Source organism: Triturus cristatus, chromosome 9 (assembly GCF_964204655.1).
Source record: "Triturus cristatus chromosome 9, aTriCri1.1, whole genome shotgun sequence".
Lineage (NCBI taxonomy): Eukaryota > Metazoa > Chordata > Amphibia > Caudata > Salamandridae > Triturus > Triturus cristatus.
Genome location: NC_140592.1, coordinates 1,171,821,519 through 1,171,843,684, shown reverse-complemented (window position 1 = coordinate 1,171,843,684; position 22,166 = coordinate 1,171,821,519). Strand labels below are relative to the sequence as shown.

General features: G+C 42.2%; 1 protein-coding gene across 3 annotated transcripts in view; it reads right to left on the bottom strand.

Moving 5' to 3' along the window:
• Positions 1-2,912: 2,912 nt before the first annotated feature.
• Positions 2,913-22,166, bottom strand: part of LOC146799575 (cytochrome c oxidase subunit 7A2-like, mitochondrial) — a 103,424-nt gene continuing 84,170 nt past the window's right edge. For all 3 annotated transcript variants that reach the window (XM_085628085.1, XM_085628083.1, XM_085628084.1), the window contains 3 exons: positions 9,710-9,850; positions 6,094-6,243; positions 2,913-3,085 (listed from right to left, as the gene is read on the bottom strand). In XM_085628085.1, the coding sequence (XP_085484211.1) occupies positions 6,100-6,243; positions 9,710-9,850 (285 nt within the window). In that variant the 3' untranslated portion in view covers positions 2,913-3,085; positions 6,094-6,099. The remainder of the gene's footprint in view (positions 3,086-6,093; positions 6,244-9,709; positions 9,851-22,166) is intronic.

Sequence of the window (22,166 nt, the reverse complement as noted above, 5' to 3'; positions counted from 1 at the left end):
GTATTGTATAGAATAATGTGCCCAAATCATGCTGTTTGAGGAGATTGCAAGGCCCCTCAGAGTTTTTAGACCTTGTAAATTAACTCTGCTACTGGCCTCTTTCTTCAATATAGTCACAGAGCTACTTGGATAATTTTCGCCAATCTTATTGTATATGGCGGGGGTATTTGCAATAATGATGCTGCAACAAAGGTTTGGTCCAGAATATTTTATGACAAATAAGCCTAAGGAAAATGTAGCTCATTTGTTGAACCTTAAAGGGAAATGGAGTGGCTGAGCGTCACACCGACATCAGCGTTAACTGCCAGAAGAAATTCACACCGTCTAACTCCACTAGGACCTCCCATTCATTTTAGGGAATTTCAGTTTAAGTGGAAAAGAGTTATTTAAGGTATTGCTCACCCAAAATATGGAACCATTCCAACAACAGCATATCTTCAATGGAAAATGGTTCTTTTATAACCCAAAGAACACATCCCTAAATCTTTTAAATCTAGTCAAATTATTCAAATAGAACGCAATTAGCAGATTAAATTATTTCAATTTGTAGCTGCAAGTGTCCTAATGTTAGCCCTAAAACTTCTTATTTTGAGGCAGCCATCCTGTGGGTTGTACCAGACCGTGTGGCAATGCTGCATGTCTTCCATGTGCAGTGTGCTTCTTGATAAGCAACTTATGACCAGATGGACAGTATCACTTATGGGCACAATTGTTTAAAGTGAAGGTTTGGTTTTGACTATGAGTGCATATACCACAACAGGGAGAAACCCGTTATTGTTCCGTCAAGCCCCCTGCATTTACTAACAAGTAGAACGAATTTAAAGCATTTGTCAAAGAGAGGGATTGCAGCCACCCAGGTAGAATGACTTAGGGTAACAAGTTCTGTTTGGCACTCAAACCAAATAAAGGGTTGGAGGAACGGATGCCCTATAGACTGTCTACCAGCAGTATTCTCTTCATAGATGACAAAACAGACGGATGTCTATCTGTCCATCAAATGAACTTCAATCCATTACAGTCTTGCTGCAGTCCGTGACGTTTAGTGACTTACGTGCTGGAAAAGCTGAAATACAGCGAAATAAGGCAGAAGGGCATGCGTCTTGGTGATACGGAAGTTATGAAACTACTTGGAGAATGAATGAGCGAAGGGTCTTTGGATCTACTTTCTCCCTGGAGAACCCAAGATCCACATCTAAAATGTATTCGCTTCAACTTCAGTGGCAACTGGGGGTTCAGAAAAGGTTTTAGGTTATGTAGCTAGACCTGCGTTCACATTCCTTAGTGCTTGAAATTCTCACACAGCCTTATTAACCTTTGCAATCTTGTTTCCAAACTCCACAGAAACCATTCTCTGTCACCCAGCCGACTTCATCACGTCTGCCCATAAAAGACCTCTCTTTCATACGAATCCTCCTCCTCGACATTATCCTCTTTACACTCTCGTCCTCTAGGGATCACAAACCATGCACCTGCCTATTCTCCTCTATTCTCTTGGATTCATCTTTCTCAGCCTGCACCAGCTCCTTTAAAGATGGTGTTCCTCAGGGACCAGTTGTCGGTCTTTTGCTTTTCTCACTGTACACTATGTTCTTATCCTACAGAATCTCCCATCATCTTTATGCAGACCACAAATCATCTTCTTCTTTGAAGCATTTATGCTAAGTGTTCAAACCCAAGCCGCTAGCTCTGACTACCATTGATTTGGGTAACAGTAAACATCTGTTATTCAGTGCCAAGAGCCCCTTCTGGGTGAACGTGTGATTTACAAATACACATGTTATGTTATTTTAGCTCTCACAAAAATCTATCACTATATTTCAAGCGTTTTTTTTTCTGTTCTGTTATCTCACCACCCAATCATCTTCTGATGCCCATTTTGTTCAGCTAATAGCACCAATCCCACATTATTAAACAGAACCATTGGTGCCAAATTCAACCCAAACACATGCTTGGAATCCTTTACCACTGCTACCGCCTCTGCCGCCAGGACCCAATCTTCAACATTCACAACAATTGACCCCGCATCCACTTGGCTACACCTCTTGTATTTCTATGGGTACTGCCTGGCCTCCTTCATCATTCAGACTCTTAGAGAAGGTCCTAGACATTCCAATCCAGACCTTATACTATCTCTCTGGGCACAATCATCCTCCTGTTATTGTCACCAGAGTTCTTGACAGTCAACATCGAAAAGACTGGTGTGAAAGACCTGTTCTATTATTTTCAAGCCGTAAACCGACCAGCTCCCTATCTTCAAACTTGCATTCTCAAATGACTGTCAGACTCAACAAACCCGAACCCCAATGTTGTTCCTCAACCTTCCTGCACATCCTCACGGCGCTGCTCATTTTAAATACTCTCGAAAAAAACTAGAACTTCAACAAGGCCTATGTGCCATCTGCTCCATTCCTACCTCTAAAACTGTGATGCCGGTGCACTTTCTTAAACTTGAAAGATACTTCAAGTAATTGGATCATCTCTACTCTCACACTTCACTCCACTCCTCAACCACCCTTTTTGTAAATATGCTCATATGATATATATGTTCGCAAGGTTGCCTGCTGTACCCCAATAATTATGTTCTAAATTAAATGTTAGAAATGCTTAACCCTCAAACTGTTTATGACCTTTTATAGGCACCAAATTTACAAGAAATATAGACTGGAAAAAGCTCAGGGGAAGAACAAGATTTTTGACAAAATGCAGCATTTGTGCAATATTTCCAACTGGAAAATGGCATTCATCTGGAAATGCACCATCAGTGTCGTGAATTTGTTATCTTAAAGCCAGGTGGTACTCTTCAGTAGGTGCCTACTGGGCAGAATAAATTGCACATAAAAGTCACATGTGTACAGTAATCTGATTATTTCACAAGTTAAAGATTCATTAAAACAAATTGTCCACATCACAAGAAAAATAGACAAGCTCTTTATTACATTGGTTTCACACTTTACATGTACACAAATTGTAACTCCCATTGAAGCATGAGCCTCTACGCAAACGTTGTCTTCTTTTCAAGGCCCATCTTCGTAGTCTTATTTTCCTCTCACATGATCGGGGTATGATTATTTATGATTATGCAGATCTGTAAAACAAAAGGTCCTTCAGAGATTACAAGATATTTTAAGCAACAATACCACTTACACAAAACAATCAGAGTTTTCTTATTTATGCCCTATTATGCATAATAATTACGGAAAAGCTGCAAGGTCAATTTGGGCTCACATGCTTCGGAAGAGCTATAAAAATATTTTTGGGCGATCCATAAATATATGAACAATTTGCTTACAGTACATTCATTAGTTCATATACACGTCTTTAAATAGTTCTAAGAAAGTCCCACAGGCTTCTAAATTGTTTGCCGCCTATTCTGATTGTCCAACGGTACATTTATTGGCTCAATACGAAACCTGTGATCTGCCCCAAACAAAGGAAGCATTAATAAACCAGAGAGCACAAAATAACTTATCCTCATTACAGAGGTAAACCTTCTAGGCAGAGAGGAGATTAGATTCGAAATTTTAAAGGAAAAGTGAGACATATAAAAAAGTTGAGCGGAAATGACAAATGTAATTAGCAAAAAAATAAAAAATAAACAATTAGTGAAGAAAAAGAAAATGTGATAGTTTCTGAAACTTTATAGTTGTGGGATGTTGTGGGAGTTGAATTTGGGAAATGATCAAGGAAGGGCAACGAAGACTATAGAGGTGGCTCTCGAGTTGTGGGATTGTATCACAGAGGTATAAGTCGACTCCTGAGAAATGCACTAGGGATACAATAATGTGGAAGAAGGCAAGGGGGCCTTCAGAAGGCATAAGTATTATGCACGGTTCCTCCATTCTTTACAAGGCGCTGGGGGAGGGGAGCGGTGACTGGTGTATGGGGGCCACAGAATTACACTGAAAAGTATGTTCAATGTACTGAATCCAAAATTAGTCTTTCAATTTTATAGGTGTTCTTTTCCTTTTGAATGTTTACATTACAATCATAAAGAGTACCATGGCTTACCGCCCCCTGCTGTGGAACAGCATCACGGTGCTTGTGGGAAAGGCTTGATTAAGAGCTACAAAGTCAGGTACTAATGGCACTTGGGGCATTCCTCTGGTCGTTCGACACAACACAATTCTTTGTTGAAATATTGTGTAGAGGAAATGTAATTCTAATGAAGAAGTTAGCCAACAGAGAGAGAAGGTATAACTTGAAAAGGTGTTGGAGCGGTCTGGCACAGCACACCTCTGCCTCACATCACTCAGCACCATCGCGGCCAGCAGTACCCCCTGTTTGAAACGTCACTATGAATGATACTTGCACACACATCTCAGTTGGTCTTGCATTTCCCCATTGAAAATGGTATCCAAAGGGTGTCCGAAATAAGCATGTAAAGGAGAAATTACACCATAATAAACAAGTGTTTCAGCTGGAAACAGCGATGGGCATCCTGGGTTGCCCACAATGGTCCCTTCACAAAACACACAAATTAAAAAAATGATTGCATGACATGAAATATGTCCACAAGCTTGACAGGAATGCAAGAAGATATAGAGATTCTGATGCAGCAACAAGACTCATGGTAGAGGGAATTGGGAACCCTGAAGACAAGTGGTTAACGTAAAAGTCCCTGCCCATAACTTAATGAGACTTCAAATGGCAGCCAAACTGCACTGACTTATCGATGGTTCTTAGTTCTGATATTAGGGACAACCGCTCAAAACAGCTCTCCTAAGATGAATCGTCAGCACAGACAGCAACTGCGAGAAGGAGGGGAGGGGGAAGGCTCAAGAGAGAGATGTAGGAGCGAAAGGTGAGTGAAGAGCTCTCAGCCATACACAGACTACAATCCAAGAGGCACTCCAAAGATGTTGTGAAAGGCTAGATTAGTAGGACCTGCAAGAACATTAACTTTTTCACTACGGCCCTTAACTTGTGCAGAGTCGCTATTAAATATATTGACAGAAATCACTGAACCCTGTTAGAAAATTCTTTGTTCAAGAACAGGAATGGATGGCACAGTCTTGAAATGGTTTCTCAAACTCAACCCGTCTAAGACTAAACTCCAACTCCTCCATTCACAAAACACGCTTTCTCCAATCCATAAATGGCTGACCTAGGCTTCGCACCAAACCTGGCGCCCAATGCCAATATACTATGATTCACTATCAATCAGATTATATCCCTGACAACACACATTTCCAAACTAACCAAAACTGCTTTATTCCAGCTCCACCTTCTCAAGAAAATCAAGCTCTCCATGCCAGTGTAAGACTTCAGGATCGCAGTTCAAGCCCTGCACCTAATACACATTGAGAGCAGTAATGCTGGGCTCCCCAAACCCAATTCTGCCCCTCTCAGACACATCCTACACACAGGAACCCGCCCTGTCATGGCTGCCAAGAAATCATATCATATCAACCCCATCCTGAAATATCTCCACTGGCTCCCCCTAGATGTTGGAATACATTCCAAAATGGCCTGCATCAGACATGAAGCTATATGTTTAGGGCTGCTGTTCAAACTTTATGACGAACTCAATATCTCCAGAGGAGATAGAAGTTCCAGAAACCAATAACAAATGGCAGAACACAAATATGAGTTAGTAGTACCAGAAACCAATAACAAATGGGAGATAGATGTACCAGAAACCAATAGCAACTGTTTCTAGAATTCTGGAAAGTAAAAAGTCCAAGACTATACGCCAGGGCTTCTCATGACCCACAGTGAGGCACTGAAATTAAATGCCTGAAGATCTGAGGACTAATGAAAACATTCTACAACTCAGGAGAAAATTGAAAACCCATCTGTAAATCCCTCCCCACCTCCATGAGCATATCAGTTCAACTCTAACATCTTAAATGTTTTCTCACCCTCCCACACCTCTGTTAATCTCTTCCTTCTATTACTGTACTTCTGGTTATCTATAAAGCACTCCACTGCCCATGGCTCCAGGACCGCTCTATTTAAATGCTAACAATAATGAGATAAATATAGAAAGCAAACTGGTCATTCCCTGAGAACAAAAGCATGTTGGGCTTCACATTAGTTGTTTTATCCATGGGTACGACACTACTTAAAGAAAAACTGAAGAAAACATTTGACCTTTGTCTACTTCTTATTCTGGGGTTGGGCGGCCAGGTAGAGGGCCACAAGACTGTAGACAGTGCCGCCAAGAGCCAACACCATCGTTATCCGGTAGAGTAATTTATCTGCATATCCACCTTTGAGGTGAACTGGCAAACCATCTGGTTTCTGGAAAAAAGACAACAGAGAACAGATTTAGATTCCAGGCTCTCCTATATTTTTTAAACTTTTAAGAATAGACCACAACGAGAAATAAAGCAGAGGAAATGTTCTCTGTACTCCACAATAAATTCCAAAATGGTTTCAGTGTCTGAAATAGAGTGCATTCAACCAAACTATAGCATGATTTACTGGAGACGGAAGGTCTGCTCTGTTGCTTCTAAATTTCCAATGTCCACCAAAACACAAACCAGTTGCATTTTTTTATTTAATTTTTATTTAATGCGATTTTATATGGCGCGAACATTACCCGAAGGTGTCAGAGCGCTTTACAAAAGAACGAGTTGGGTTACATAAGGACTTTGGATTACAAGAGTTACATAGGAGATATCAACAGAAAAAAATTGCAAAAGTACAAGTTGTAAAGTCACTCAAGGAAGAGATACAAACAGATAAACTCTAAAATCACAGAGGAGTGGTAGTAAGTACAATGGTCTACTACATATACTAGTGGTTAGAGTTATATATATACACACAAATTACAAATTCACTCATGATTACATTTTAACAGTGATTGGGCTTGGACAATTATATATATTACATATTTACAGAACAGGAAATTCTTGCCATATTTCAGCCAGGTGTTCAGGTGGTGGTGGAAGGAAGGCGCTGACCAACAGTGAGGATCAGTCCGAGTGTCAGTTGCAGTCGCAAGATGGAGGGTCCAGATCATGGAGGTAAACATCTCACAACAAAATGGCGGGCAATGCAAGCAAAACCGAACCGTCAGAGAGAAAACCTCCCCTGAATGGGAAGGTAAAGTTACCAAAATTTGAAGGAGGAACAGCAGCATCGAAAGTAAGTGGCGAAGTCAGCGCAGGCTCAGATCCGTAAAGGAATGGCAGTTGCGGGGTCAGGAGGGTGCGACACTCGTTTTTGTTGGATCGCGCCCCCCAGAATGCGTCCGTGGTCGCGCTATTGGTGAAGGATCTGCGCCGTTATTTAGTCTTGTCCCGGTCGCGAGTGTTCTATACTATGGGATGTTCAAGTCTCAATTGCTGGCCATCATTCATTGTATTAGAAGCTCAGTAAGCTCAGAAAAAACTCCAACATATTCAGAAGGGTGTTTGCTGGGTAAACGCAGCTCCGCAGGGTGTATACCCAGGTTCAAGGTTCACAGAGTCCCCTGCCGAGGCCCCGGTCTCCCAGGAGTTCTCAGCAGAGGAAAGGCCGCAGATCCAGTACGCCGGGCCCCTCCCCCACCGGCTGAGTCTGCCTCATCGGGATGTCGGGGGCAGGCAGGTCTAGGAAGCAAGTCTAGGAAGCCTCCCTAAGTACGCAACCCTCATCCATTTTGTTGCGTTTCATTCTGTGTCATTCTTACCATTGACCATGCTTGTGATAGTTGACATGATTCACGATTTGCAAAGAGGGAGTGACATTACTCATGGGGGATATAGACTCCGGTAATAGAAGGTCAGTCACTACTGATTTCTTTGTTGTTTGGTTTTATATTTGCGGCCTATCATTGTTGGGCCAGGATACAAAAATAGAAAATCAACATTTTCTCGGGCACACAGTGTTAGAACATGTGCACAAAACCTAGCTCACTCAGCAGGTGGAAGTCCTTCCATTTAAGCCCTCTTCCAAGGTTCGGAGATTCCCCTCCCAGAGTACTATGAATACCACGAGGATCTGTTTTTTCGTAGGACTGGAGGAGAACGCGATGCTGACTTTGGTTTTTTCGTTCGGATCTGCAAAATTCAGAATATTGCAATTTTTTTTTGCACACATTATGGTAGGCTTTACCTGTTGAAATTTGTGTGGCAAAAAAATGCTTTATCAGAATAAAATTCCCTGCATACCTTGCAATCCCAATTTAAGAGCCAACACTTGTTTGCTCCCGAGCTTTAAAAGGACGAGTCAGCTTGGGTAATATCAAGTAGGCACTTTCAGTTTGAGTTCCCCTATATCTTCACCCCAGATGGAATTTCCCACAGTGGAAATGGTACGGCCCATCCATATCTGGTATCTTCTGACTCAAACCCACAATTGTTGCTAACAACACTGCCTGTTTCTTTTAAGCCTGTAGTTCTCATTTTTGTTGACTCAAGTCACAGAAATTACAACAGGAGAATATACTCAAAATTCATATAATATAGAAATACAAGAAACTTATTCATAAAACCAAACCCTGAGAACCACTGCTAGCACATAATTACACGTTTCCTAGAGTGGGGGAGCAACCCAAAAAATCAGCAGAGCTTGAAAGATCACATGAATGACTTGCACCCCAGGACTTTAAGGCTTGCTCTACTACCACACGGTGTACCCCCTGAGGAAAGTCTGTCACATCCAAGTTCCTCAGTAGTACTAGAAGCAACCTGTTACTACCTGCATTTTCCTGGCATGTTGCATTTCCTTGCTACATACGAAATTGCAACTGAAGAAGCTGCAACCACAATAGTGACAGGCTGGCACATCATACATGATGTTAAACCTATTTTGTCGTGTCTACCGTTGCCCAACATAGGAGGGATGCATGGCGAAAGGACTTTTCAATCAAAATATGCAGTCTGCAATCGACTGGTGGTTCCTGCCACACTAATGGTAGGCAATTAAGCATGGTAGGCAAGTTACTGCATGCGACAACACCACCCAATTTGCAATACTGTAATACATATTTTACTATCTATGGCTGTAAAAGTAAAAGCAGTCATACTTCCAAAATTCAAATGTTTGCACATTGGCCTAATTCCCCCGATATTAGACATGCACCCTGTATGGGGCACCTCACTGTATTCTGAGGTACTAAATTCAGTGCAGACCCATCTCAGAGAAGCAGAAGGGAGCCATTAGTGGAGCAGGGGATCCTAGACCGAAAGTTGTTTTACTGAGAACTGTGTAGTGTTTGCAGGTCTGGTGGTGACCAGAAACTAGAATATGACGTTGAGAACATGCTAAATGGTTAATACTAGACAGGGGTGTGCATTTGTTTTTTATTTTTAACCATTTGCATTACAAATATTTACAACCTTTTAATAACAGAAAATAAAGTGATCGACTAAAACGTAACATTTTGATCTATAATCGATTCCAGTCGGAAACATACCTATTGCAATTAAAATGTATTTTCTTTTTCTAGTGCTTAACGATAGCACTGAAACATGCTTAAGCAGTGCTTAAAACACACCATCTTATGGCAGATACATTACAACCCTGTGCATCTTCCCCGAGCGTATGTTTGTGGTCTCTGTGTGTATGTACATGTCTTTGTGATTATAGCACTCCCCTATACAGCGTAGCCAACCACTGGGTTGGATTTGAAAGTATATCTTCTTTTGGACATTCACAGTGATACCCCCCAAAAGGTCCATCTTGGAAACTTCTGAGGTTTCAGTCATTAAAAGTGAGAGACCATTGTAGAGAAGTCTTTCTCCTCTATAATTTTGAACTCAAGTCACACAACTCTTACCTGGAAGAGTTTCTGTAGCTCCCGTACTGCGTTTCTTCCCATAAATGTTGCATCTGGGTGAGAGCTGTGGCCCGCTGCTACTCTGGTTGGACCACCGAATATCGGTGGTGCTGGCTCCGCTGGAATGCCAGGCTTCAGTCCCTAAAGATACACATAGTAACATTGAAAAGATTTGCTTCCAGAGGGAAATGTACAGCCCTGTTAAGTCTAGCACTTCCTTTGGCTGGTGAAACCCTTCAGTCAACCAGATGGAAGAAAAAACTGTAAAGGCCATTTTTCCTTTGCAATCCTGGAGCGGGCTAGTCTTCCGCAGGCACACTTACGCAAGATGGACACAATAGGCCTGAAGAGCGTCAGACAAAGAACACAGCTTCCCTTTTTAGGTCTCGCCTGACCCAGCGCATGCGCTGGTCTGGCGAGACTTATTTAGAGGGCTCCAAAAAGTGCTACCAGGCCAGCCTAGAGCTATAGTGCATGTGCGCGGGCGCGCGCGCCGCGCTTTACCGCGATTACTTTCACTTTCGCGGCAGCACGCCCGCCTTGATGTTTGATCGCGAACACTTTCACGGCCGCACGGCCGCTTTGCATGGCCAATAGGTCTCGCTTTTGGGACCTTATAAGTATTTAGTTATGCAACTGTTGCATGGCTAAACACTTATAAGGTCCCAAAGGCGAAACCTATTGGCTATGCCAATGCTTGTTGATGTCTGCCTCAAAGAGCAGGCAGCATCCCTGCATTAAGGATCCACATGGTATCCTCTTCCCAGGGTGAACTTGTAGTGAAATGGAGGGATGCTTGGACATATCTTTACTAAGCCCTACTAGCATTAGATTTACCAAACTCTCCCTTATTTAGATTATAGTCAGTTTTGCCGTCCAGAAATATACTCTTTTCATTAGACATCTCTCCAGATATCCAGTTTTACCAAAGAGGACACCTCCTCATTTAGAGGTGTGCTTACAATCCTTGAAAAAAAAGTCACTGGTCATGTGAAAGAACATGTAAAAATGACACCAATAAAACAAATACTATCTACATCTAATTTAGCATTGCTCATCCACCAAGTATGAACCCTGTATCTTACCAAACTCCAACCTTTTTGTTCTCTACACATTTAAAACTTACCTAATGGTGACACCATATTTTTCTAAACTTTCAAGTAACCCTTGTAAGCCATCTTACAATAGTTAGCACGTCTACACACATTAATAGGTTATCTAACCTATGAGGAAATACATTAGTCCCTCCTGCTTGGCTAGAGAGGGAATATAGAAATGAAAGAGTGCATGAGTGAGTACAGAGCTTTATTTAGCCTGACTAGTATTCAAGCCGTGAGCTGTTTTCTCACTGCCCAGCAATAAGGTTCAATCTCCCCTTGGGAAATAATCAATACAAATATATATATATAACATTTCTCCCTCAACCCTTGGGCAATTTGCTACCACTACAAATCCAGTACCACAGCAGTATTTAAAAGACCCAAAACTTTAATAGCGTATTGACAATTCTAGTTTTAAAACCTTACAAAGTGTAAATCTACAACGTCATAATGATATTCATAATGAACATGCCATTCATAGAGTTAAAAACTATTTTAAAAACAGAGGAACCTTGCAATTAAAATCTTCACAGTACGGCGCAAAACTTTATTTTATAAAATAAATCTAAAACAAAATGTAACCCCTTCCATGCTCATGACGGAATTTGTTACGTCATGAGCACAAGTTCAAGTGTGCTCATGACGGAACCATTCTGTCATGAGCACACTTTCAAAAAATCCCTCTGCTGTAAACAGCAGAGGGATTTCCCTTTTTTTTTTTTTGCTTTGGGAGGTGGGGAAAAGCTTTACCGAGCTCCCAAAGTATGGGTAGGGTTTTCATTGCAATGACAATCACGTGCATGGTGCGCTGTCATCATTACAATGAAAATGAAACTTAGTTTCAGTTTCACAGGTTCGGTACTTGTGGGACTATCTTCGCACCCCCCCAATCCCCCCCGACTACCGAAAAACATGGGAGGGGTATCGTTGGAAAGGGGAGAATGTCCCCTTTCCATTGGTTCCCTAGTGGATCTCAGAAGGGCGATCCCCATGCAGGGATCCATCCACTAGCCACCAGGGAGGGGGAGCGGCCCCTTTGGCAAGGGTCTTTGCTCCCCCATCTAATTTTGCCAGACAGCCTTTATGCCCTCCCACCGGGGTGCAGAAAGCACCCTAGACCCCAGGGATTTCTTTTTACGGGCCAGGGGTGGGGGCTGGACAAAATGGGCATGCTAATGCCCCCACTGTACCTCCCCAAAGAAGGCGTAAGACTTTCTGTCCCCCCAGGAGGCAGGTGGGGGTAATAGCCCCTTATCGGCCCCCCCCCCCCCGGGAGCAGAAAGCCCACTCGGCCCCAGGGATTTTTTTTTACATATACGTAGGGGTGGGGGCTGTCAATGCACTCACCCTAAATAATATTTTTACAGCCTTTCTGCCCCCCCTGGGAGGCAGATGGGGCAGAAAGCCCACTAGGCACCAGGGACTTTTTTTCTCCAAAGTTCAGGGCAGGGGCTGCCCAGAATAGGCATGCCAATGCCCCCACACCCACAAAAAATGCCAGTCTTTCTGCCCCCCCCAGGAGGGAGATGGGGTGGGGGCTGCCCTGAATGGGCAGGCCAATGCCCTCACCCTCAAAAAATTACAAGTCTTTCTGCCCCCCCCCCTCCGGAGGCAGATGGGGGCAATAACCCCTGATCTGCCCCCGAGCCCACTAGGCACCAGCGATTATGCTGGCTTTTTTGTACGTAGGGGTGGGGGCTGCCCAGAATGGGCATCCCAGTGTTCGGGGGCAGAATCCCACTAGGCACTAGGGGTATATTTTTTTCAAAATTCAGGGGTGGGGGCTGCCCAGAATGGGTATGCCAATGCCCACAAAAATATGACAGTCTTTCTTCCCCCCCCCCCAGGAGGCAGATGGGGCAGTAGCCCCTGATCTGCCCCCCGAGCCCACTAGGCACCAGCGATTATGCTGGCTTTTTTATACGTAGGGGTGGGGGCTGCCCAGAATGGGCATCCCAGTGTTCCCACCCACCCCAAAAAATAGCCAGAGTCTTTCTGCCCGCCTTGGGGGCATATAGAGGCAATAGCCCCAGATTTCCCCCCTCCCCAGGGCAGCAGAAAGCCCACTAGGCACAGACATGTGTTGGTTTGGTAGTTTCCCAAGATGGCCGCCGAGAGCGGGGCCAAAAACCCAGGTGACCCCCCCTTGCAAAACCAGGTTGTTTTGTGATAGGTCATTTTGATGTCTCCTCAATACGTTTTGGACCCTTGCCTGTCGTGGGTACTTGACCCACCCACGCGAGCAAGGTACCATTTTTATCGGGAGACCTGGGTGAACACTGGGTGGTAGGAAAATTGTGGATCCATGGAGATTCCAGAACTTTCTCAAACAGAGATTTGAGAAAAAAAATGTTTTTTCCAGCTAAATTTGAGGTTTGCAGGGGATTCTGGGTAGGAAAATGTTGGGGGTCCACGCAAGCCATACCATGCTGCACTCCTTCGGGTGTCTAGTTTTCAGAAATGTGTGGGTTTGGTAGGTTTCCCAAAAACCCAGGTGACTACCCTTGCAAAACCAGGTAGTTTTGTGATGGGTAATTTTGATGTCTCCTCAATACGTTTTGGACGGTTTCATGCCGCGGGCACTAGGCCTATGGCAGGTAGCATTTTTCTCGGAAGACTTTGGGGAATGCGGGGTGGGTGGAATTTTCTGGATCCACGCAGATTCTAGAAGTTTCCACCACAGAAATGTGAGGAAAATGTGTTTTTCTTTACAAAGTTTGAGGTTTGCAAGTAATTCCTGGTAACAGAACCTGGTGAAAGCCAGACAAGTCAACCCGTCCTGGATTACGCTGGGTGTCTAGTTTTAAAAAATGTATAGGTTTGCTAGAATTCTCTAGGTGCTGGCAGAGCTAGGGTTCAAAATCTACAGCTAGGCACTTTGCAAAAAAAGGGAACACTTTCACTGTGAAAATGTGGTGTGTCCATTTGGCGTTTTGGGCTGTTTCTTGTCGCAGGCACTAGGCCTACCCACAGAAGTGAGGTACCATTTTTCTCTGGAGACTTTGGGGAATGCGGGATGGGTGGAATTTTGTGGATCCACGCAGATTCCAGAACTTTCCACCACAGAAATGTGAGGAAAATGTGTTTTTTTGACAAAGTTTGAGGTTTGCAAAGGATTCTGGATAACAGAACCTGGTGAGAGCCAGACAAGTCACCCCATCCTATATTCCCCTGGGTGTCTAGTTTTCAAAAATTAATAGGTTTGCTAGGTTTCCCTAGGTGCCGGTAGAGCTAGGGTTCAAAATCTTCAGCTAGTCACTTTGCAAAAAAAGGGTCAGTTTTCACTGTAAAAATGAAGTGTGTCCACGTTGCGTTTTGAGCCGTTTCCTGTCACAGGCACCAGGCCTACCCACACAAGTGAGGTACCAGGAGACTCAGGGTAACACAGAATTGTAGAGCAACTGTTATTACCTATTGACTTTCGATGCATATCTGCCTTCCAAATGAAAAACAATGTGTAAAAAAGAAGTCACTTTGAAAAATGTCCTATAATTCTCATGCTAGTATGGGTACTCACAATTTCGGAAATGGGCAAATAGCTACTGTTTCTAAACTCTACATTTTGTGCCAATTACAGAAATACATAGGTGTCTTTCATCTCGCTTTTTCACTATATATATTTACCCAAATGAATAGCTATATACCCGCTACATAATAAAACAACATTGCAAGATGCTGCTCAGTTATTGGCTCTGGGTTCGTCTGGTTCTTGCTGAACTACAAGTCCTATATATATCCACACAACCAGAAAGGTCCAGCGAATGTAACAGTATATTGCTTTCAAACATCTGTCATAATTAACAGAAGTTACAGGTGAAACTGTTGGCACAAATGGCTGTTTTTTTCAACTCATTTTCAATTTTTCCTATTTTCAACTGTTAGTTTCTATAAAGAAACCTTGAAGGATCTACACAAATGACCCCTTGCTGAACTCAGAATGTTGTCTACTGTTCTAAAATGTATAGCTTTCTAGGATCCATTATTGCTTTCATACCCATTTCTACCATTAACTGGAAGAAGGTTGAAAGCACAAAAGATAACAAAAATTAGCTATGTCCCAGTAAAATGCCAAAACTGTGTAAAAGATGCTGGTTTTCTGACAAAGGTCTGTCAGCCCCTGAAAGCTGGGAAAATTATGATTTCAGCCCCACAACCCCTTTGTTGATACCATTTGCAGGGAAAAAACCAGACACTTTCATTTGCAGCACTTTTTCCCATTTGTTCAACAAAAAAAACTACATTTAGCTGTATTTTGGCTAGTTTCTGGGACCCTCCAGAGGTTCCCCATGATGTTGGAAGAAAAGGACAGAAATGTGGCGTGGATACCTTATGTGGTCACAAAGTTACAGGGCCCGAAGTGCAAACTGCCCCAACTAGCCAAAAAAAGGCTTAGCACAGGGGGGGAGGCCTAGCAGCGAAGGGGTTAAACAAAAACAGGAAGAGACAAAAACAGACAAAAGAAATGTCTATACAGACATACTGATCAGTTCAATCTGTGGTGAAGGACACTTCATGTAGTGTTCGAATCATCATCTATCGCATCCACAGTTTACACAGATTCAGTATTATAAATTTTGATGACACGTTTTGGTGGGGCAATTTTATAGTCACCGTCTTCAACACCAACAAATTGATTCTCCCATATACAAAGATACAGTAACTCAAAGTAAAGGTGGTGAAGATCCTTGTAGAGACCTGTATACAATAACTAGGATCCCAGTAGGGCTTCTTCTTATAAAAACCCACTACCATCGTCGGGGGTGGGGAGGTCACCCTCATTATGGCAGAGCAATCCTTCTATAGGTCGTCGCCACCCAGTCCAGTGTTCTCCAGGTTCAAATCAAGTCATAAGAGAATGATGTCCTCCTTATGATTTCGGTGATTTTTCCTTAGCGTCTTCTTTAGAGTGGCTAATTGCTTTCACGTACATATGACACGAGGACGCCGATGTGCGTTTTAAATTCAAGACTGCCCAGCTATGCTGCTATATTAAAAGTACATTTATTTTTAGTATATTATATACAGGCAAAGTCAGGTAAATAGCATATGCCCTGCAATGACTATGATCTTCACATGCTCATAGCCCTTGTATCTTTATCTTCCTCAACTGGTGTGCATAGACAACAGCAACAAAGAGCAAATATTATTAGTTTATGCAGAACCAAGCGACTGAGAACGGCACTGAGAAGACACAGGCACACATAAGAAACAAGCAAAGGCCTTATGCTCGGGGCCTTCATCTTTGTATAGAGTATTCCAGTCAACAAAATAAAAAATAGCCCACAAGTACACAAAGCAAGGAAGCTGATCTCTCTCCCTGCTTCTCGAATCACACTAGTCTTCAACATGCACTGATCTAACAATTTTACGATTACTCAATCTGCAAAACAGGTATCCAGTGATGATGAGGAGCAAAATCAGTCTACATGTTGACAGAGCAATCATCAATTCTGTATGAGTTGTTCCAATTATTAAGTATGCACTTGCAAATTCAGCCACGCTAATTCAAGGCAAACAAAAATTATCTAAAAAATAATCAGGTTTTCAACGTGATCACAACAGCTGCAAATCAAAACTCTGAAAAAAATCTTATGTAGTATAATAGTGTATTCTCTACTCTTCAATTTTAATGTATTTTGAAGATTGTCTGTTTCCAATTCTGGAGGCTGAAGTCCAAAGGGGTATATAACACATGGTTTTATATTTCATCTTTGGATGAAGCGGGTACAGTAAACTTCTTTTTGATAGCAGTGAGAAAACTGCTCCTTGTCATGGAGAATTACGCTCACAGCAGTCAACTCATAGACCTAGAACGCCATACGATGACATCATACACAAAGAGGAATACAAATGTAATTGCTTTCTGATGCCAATGAAACCCTGGTCTTTAAGTTAATTCCTTTGCCTGAAATTAATGATAGGATCCTGTTTCGGGTGTGCAGTCCTTGTATGAGACACATTTTCTGAAATAAGAATTAAATCCGATTCTGTAATAAATTAGTTAATTGATTGCATATCCTTTTGGTTTTAGTGTGACTTAAAATAATGTTGACATATTTCTAAAAGGGATCCCGCTCCCGTCCCATAATGGATTGAATACTCTTATAAGACCTTCTAAGACTTTTTAAAGCCACGGACGTGGTAAGTGGAATCTGGCTTTAGGGAGTAAAACGTTGTCTGCCCGTATTTTGAGTCTTTTTTTAAGTGAACCTGTAGTTCAATTTTAAAAAAATGTCTAGCGAGATATCAGAAGAAGGAGAATGATGAGAGCAGAAAATGTCTCTCATTGAGTCAATTTCTGTGTGAACCAGTCTCCAGCCGGTATCTGAGAGACTTTTTTTTTTTTTTAGATGAGGTGAGTATTCGCATAAAAGAAGTTATGCAAAATTGCGTAATGTGAAATTAGTGAATTTCACAAACTTCACATAATGTGAAATTAGTGAATTTTGAGAACTTTACTTGCATTATTAAATTTTCTTTAGGGGCCTAAAATTCACCTGCTCCAAAGCTCCTATTCTGGAGCTGGGTGAAATTCTATTTATTAACTTTTAAGGTTGTTGGAGGCAGGGCCTCTACACATGTTATGCATTGCTGTGTCCATGCCCCTTCTCCAAGTTTCAACCTTCCACATTGAGGAGTTCTACATAAAAGCAATTCAACACAGAGATAAGAAATAGATCTTCCTTCCATGTTTGGAAAATGTAAGGAGCTAAGAACAGTTACAATCATAGGGGTAGCGGTACTAAGGAACAAAGAAAGAACATTAACTTTCAGATTCCCTTTGATAAGTACTGGCAAGCAGATCGAAGGCACTTCAGGGGGGATGGGGTTCCCTTTGGAAAACGCAATGACGTAATCGCATTTAGCCTCATACTAACCTCCCCAGGGAGTCCTTAAAGAAGGGCTTTTAGTTTACTGAAAAACAGAACAGCAAAAAATGAGCGGGTTTGTAAGCGTGCAGTTAAACAGTCACTCTAGATATTCCTTCATTCTTCTTCCTTCCCTATCATGACTCATCTACCAACATCCAATTACATTAAAAAAGGGAAAATACAAGAGATCCTGCTGCTTTCTACACTCTATTTACCAAACACCCTCCCTCCTGCACACTTCTCAGTAGAAACCGCTTCGTGTACCAACCAATGAGAATACAGCATTGTCATGAGCTCATTGTAGTATCTTTATAACCTATGAAAGAAACCTTTTGGACGTGGTCTGACATTATATCTGTACTAAACAAATTCACAAAAGTCAATCTACGAAAGGTCCTTGGGGTATCTTAGCTCACAAAACTTCCTGGCAGTGAAACAAAACTTAAAAGGTCATTAGTGTATCTTTGCTTAAAAGACTTTATCTGGTAATGAAGCAAAAAAAACCTGATGGTTTTGTTGAGGAGGAGTCACAGTAAGATACACATCACTGACAGAAAAAGGGACCCATGCTGACAGAAAGGCCAACGAATGAGCAAGCACAACTTAATGTTCCATTCCTGCCACGAGACATGACACCTCAAGGCCAGGATCAAGACAAACCTGTGGGACCAGGTGTGCAAGGATAGTTATTAGAGAGCTGTTAGTTTGTCAGCTTTCTTAAGAACTGTCAATATTTCACCCCAAGACATGAATATAACAGGTCCGCCAAGGATACAAAACGGTCTGTTTGCCTTTTAAGATACTACCATTGTTTGGCTGCTACATTACAAACCACAATAACACTTCAACAGTTATAAACAAGAACATTCTAAAGAGACCAAAGGTCTATTTTGTACTTTATTCTATGTATGTTTCTCAAAGTAGAAGTCCAAACAAAAGCATGACAATGTCTAATGATAGCCAACATGTATTGCACTCTTCCTCACAAACCTTTACAAAGCTGTACTTGAGGTTGGGAACCTAATGATAGTACAACAACTTAAGGAAACACAACTAATCCTGCTGTATATCCAAAGGGCTCATCAGTCACAGCGATAGGTAGCTACAATTTGTTGAGTTGAATTGCAAACAAAGCAATAAAAAAAAAACACACTAGCAAGGGAAACTTTCCAGATCACATCAATCACTAGAGTTTGCTGTTCTTCAAACACAAAGCATGCCTGGATACCTACTTCCTTGGTCAAACATAAGCTCAAAGGTGAACCATGGTTTGTGCATGATTATAAAAACAGCAACAAGAAAAGATACCTCCAAAGCAAAAACATATATGTTCTAAAATCACAATGCATAAATGGCTACTTGTGAAGTCCTTGTGAATGGAGCAGTAGGTTTACCAAGGGCACGCCACTTTGACAAATGTGTGACTACAAGTGAGCGCCCCCCCACCCTCCTTGGACCTATGTAGTGAGACAAATTTATGCTTTACAAACACGCAGTTTTCAGAAATCCTGAAGACTTGTTCACAAAACCGTGAGGTATTGCGGTCTTTTAGTTTCCACCAACGGTTAGGGTGCGCCTTAGCGCGTGCACACCGCCGTGTTGGTTTGGTCCTGATGAATGCCTGGTGAATATTTTAGAGAGGCAGAAACATGTTGACCACCATTGTTTTATTTTCACTGTAGGATATAACTGGTATGATTAATTCGGAGTTATATACCTTCTTTTATTTATGCCGGATTTTCCGCCAATAACGTTTTTGGGATAAAATCAAGGCATTTTCAAACCGCATCTTTTTTGCACTCACTATTATTGCACTCCTCCACTATACACAAAACAACCTGCTCCGCTGTAAATAGGCATTGTAGAACACCAGGGAGGCACTTGGCCTCTCTGGTGGGAACCCAATGATGAAGCATGTCAACAACTAGGTTGGTGAGTGGGGGTTCTTTTTATAATTTTTTGTGATTTTATGCTGCTGGCTCTTTATTAGTTAGTTACGCTTTTTTGTTGTTTACATACCAATGCTCTAGGGGGACTACGAGTTTGTGTGGGTCGCCCTCTCTCTTTTGTTTGAATATACTTGTGTAGAAACACATAATAAGATATTGGGTATTGAACAGGGTTTATTATCACTCAGCAGATTAAGTTCTCAACAACAAAATAAGCCTTAACTCTTAATTATCATTGTAATTTTTATTATCCGTAAAAAATATTGAATCCTCATACTATAAAAAAGATTTTTAACTCCTAACGCTACTATTGACTGCTAAATTGATGCAATATACTAACATTCAACAGATTGCCTAAATAGCGTGTAAAAGGATTGACTCTCTTCACAAATTTGCATGGATGTATCTACACATTGACACCACATGGCCTTAGGATAGAAGAAGACAGCAGTAACGAACGAGTAGTACATATAAGAATGCAGAGGGTTACAGAGGTCAGCTACCTTATGGTGGATATCTAAACATTTACCTTTCTACTGAGCAGAAATGCCCATGAAAGTAGATTAAAAAAAAGAAGAAAATGGCTTCAGCTATTTGCAAACATTTCCAGAAGTCAGATTCGGGTTAAAGGTGTGTGGGTCAAAAACCATAGGTAGAATCTCAATACCTGAAAAGATCTATCTTTTAAGTGCGGATATGCTGTTCTGAAGATGTACCCTTTGTTTTAAGTGAAATATCAGAGATTTCTGGTTGGTTCAAAGGGTGGAAGAAATTGTGGCGGTAAACTGGGCCTAACGTGAACCGTAAAGTATACTGTATTGCAGAGATGCTGCTTTTCAAATGCTTAAAGTGCCTAAAGGGGTGGCTGAAAGTGTCACTGAAGGCACTGGGCCATAGAAAGATAACAATAATAATGCCTCCTAAAGCAAGGTAAGTCTTCCTCGAGACGGAGGGGGGAGGGTGTAGATTCCCAATGAAAGTACCCTGCATGCAAAATATTGAACCCCCCCTAAAGGTTTGTGCTTGGCCAGTTGAACAAGGAGGAGATGGTGGGCCAATAGCTTTAGGAGTCTAATGGGTTAGGAGGATTGAAAGTTTAGTGAGTTAGCAAGATCTGTGGCATGGTGGTGCCTTGTGAATGTAGAGTGCCTTAAATTGAATATTTCTCCTACTGAAAGTTGGTACAGGGCTTTCAGGTAGGAATGATACAATAGGAGCATCTTAGCCTAAATATTTTGTAGAAGTGTAGTTCTGGACCCTTAGTAATGCGCTTAACAAATTTGAAGGGGGACTTGCTGCCACTATTCCCTCGCTGGGGTGGGCATATCTCTGGATTCAGTACTTCTAGCAGACATAAAGCATATTCTATCACCACACATCCCTAAATAAGACCCATAATGCCTTTTGAAAGTGATAAAATGAATTCCATGCAGCTCAAACAGACAATCCCAGGGTAAAAGCAACAATGAAGCTGGTTTCGAACACAGCTACAAGCCAGATATACGCAAGAAGCCTCGCAAACCCATAGAATGTTCAGTAAAGAATAGCAGATGGAACCAAGGGCTAAAATGCCCAACAGATTTTCATTTCTGTAGCAGCGGGGTTTGCCCCATGATAATTTGGGGGAGGGGGGGTGTTCCCTGGGTACCACCGACTTAGAGCCCAAAGAATCTGACCACGGAACACCTTGATATCTCCAGTAGAGACACTTGTGGGGAGAGGAGCACTGTCTCCACTTCCAGGTGCACCAGCAAGAAAGATACTTTGCCATGGAGAGCTGCAGTGGCTGAATATGCGGTAACTTACTCAGAGGCATAGCGTGCAGAGGATTATCATACGACTGCTGCCAAATGGAAAGTGTCATGCAATGCTGATCAGAGCCACAACTGCCAGGCTCAGCCTGAAGAAGCACAGAAGCTGCACGGTGGAGGCTGGAGGAAGCCAAGCAAAGTCCTGAACGGTGGCAGTGTGGCGTGTTGGTGGGAATGTGTCCTAGGAAGTATGGGCACTAACACTGGCATTTCAAAGACGCTAGAAGGCAAAAAGTCAATGAGATAAAGAGTAGCATTGCCTTTGCCATTTATATAGCACATGGCCTTCACTAGGGGGCACCATAACACTGGTAAAGGGTTGTAGAAGAAGGCATAGGCATATGGCCCAAAAAATACTGGGGCAGTGTGTTGTACTCTCACATGAAGTAGACGCTGTTAGCCATGTAAGATCTTTTAGTACCTTTATTCCAGTTGTACAGCAAGATGGTTCACAGGTACATCAAACAGGTAGAACAGGTAACAGGATAAGGTAAGTAGGGTAGCCCAGTGGTCAGTCCTTGGTACTATGTCACAGCAAACCCCCTTTGATGTATCAAACCCCACCAGGAGCAGCCTGCCTGCTGCTCAGCCCATCTGTAACTGTCATCTCTCACCCAGTCAGACTCCCAACGTTCTATGCATCACAGCATTCTCAACATTCTACTCCAAACACACGCTGTGGCTGAACAGCAGGAGAACTGGGAAACTGCAAGATATGAAAATAC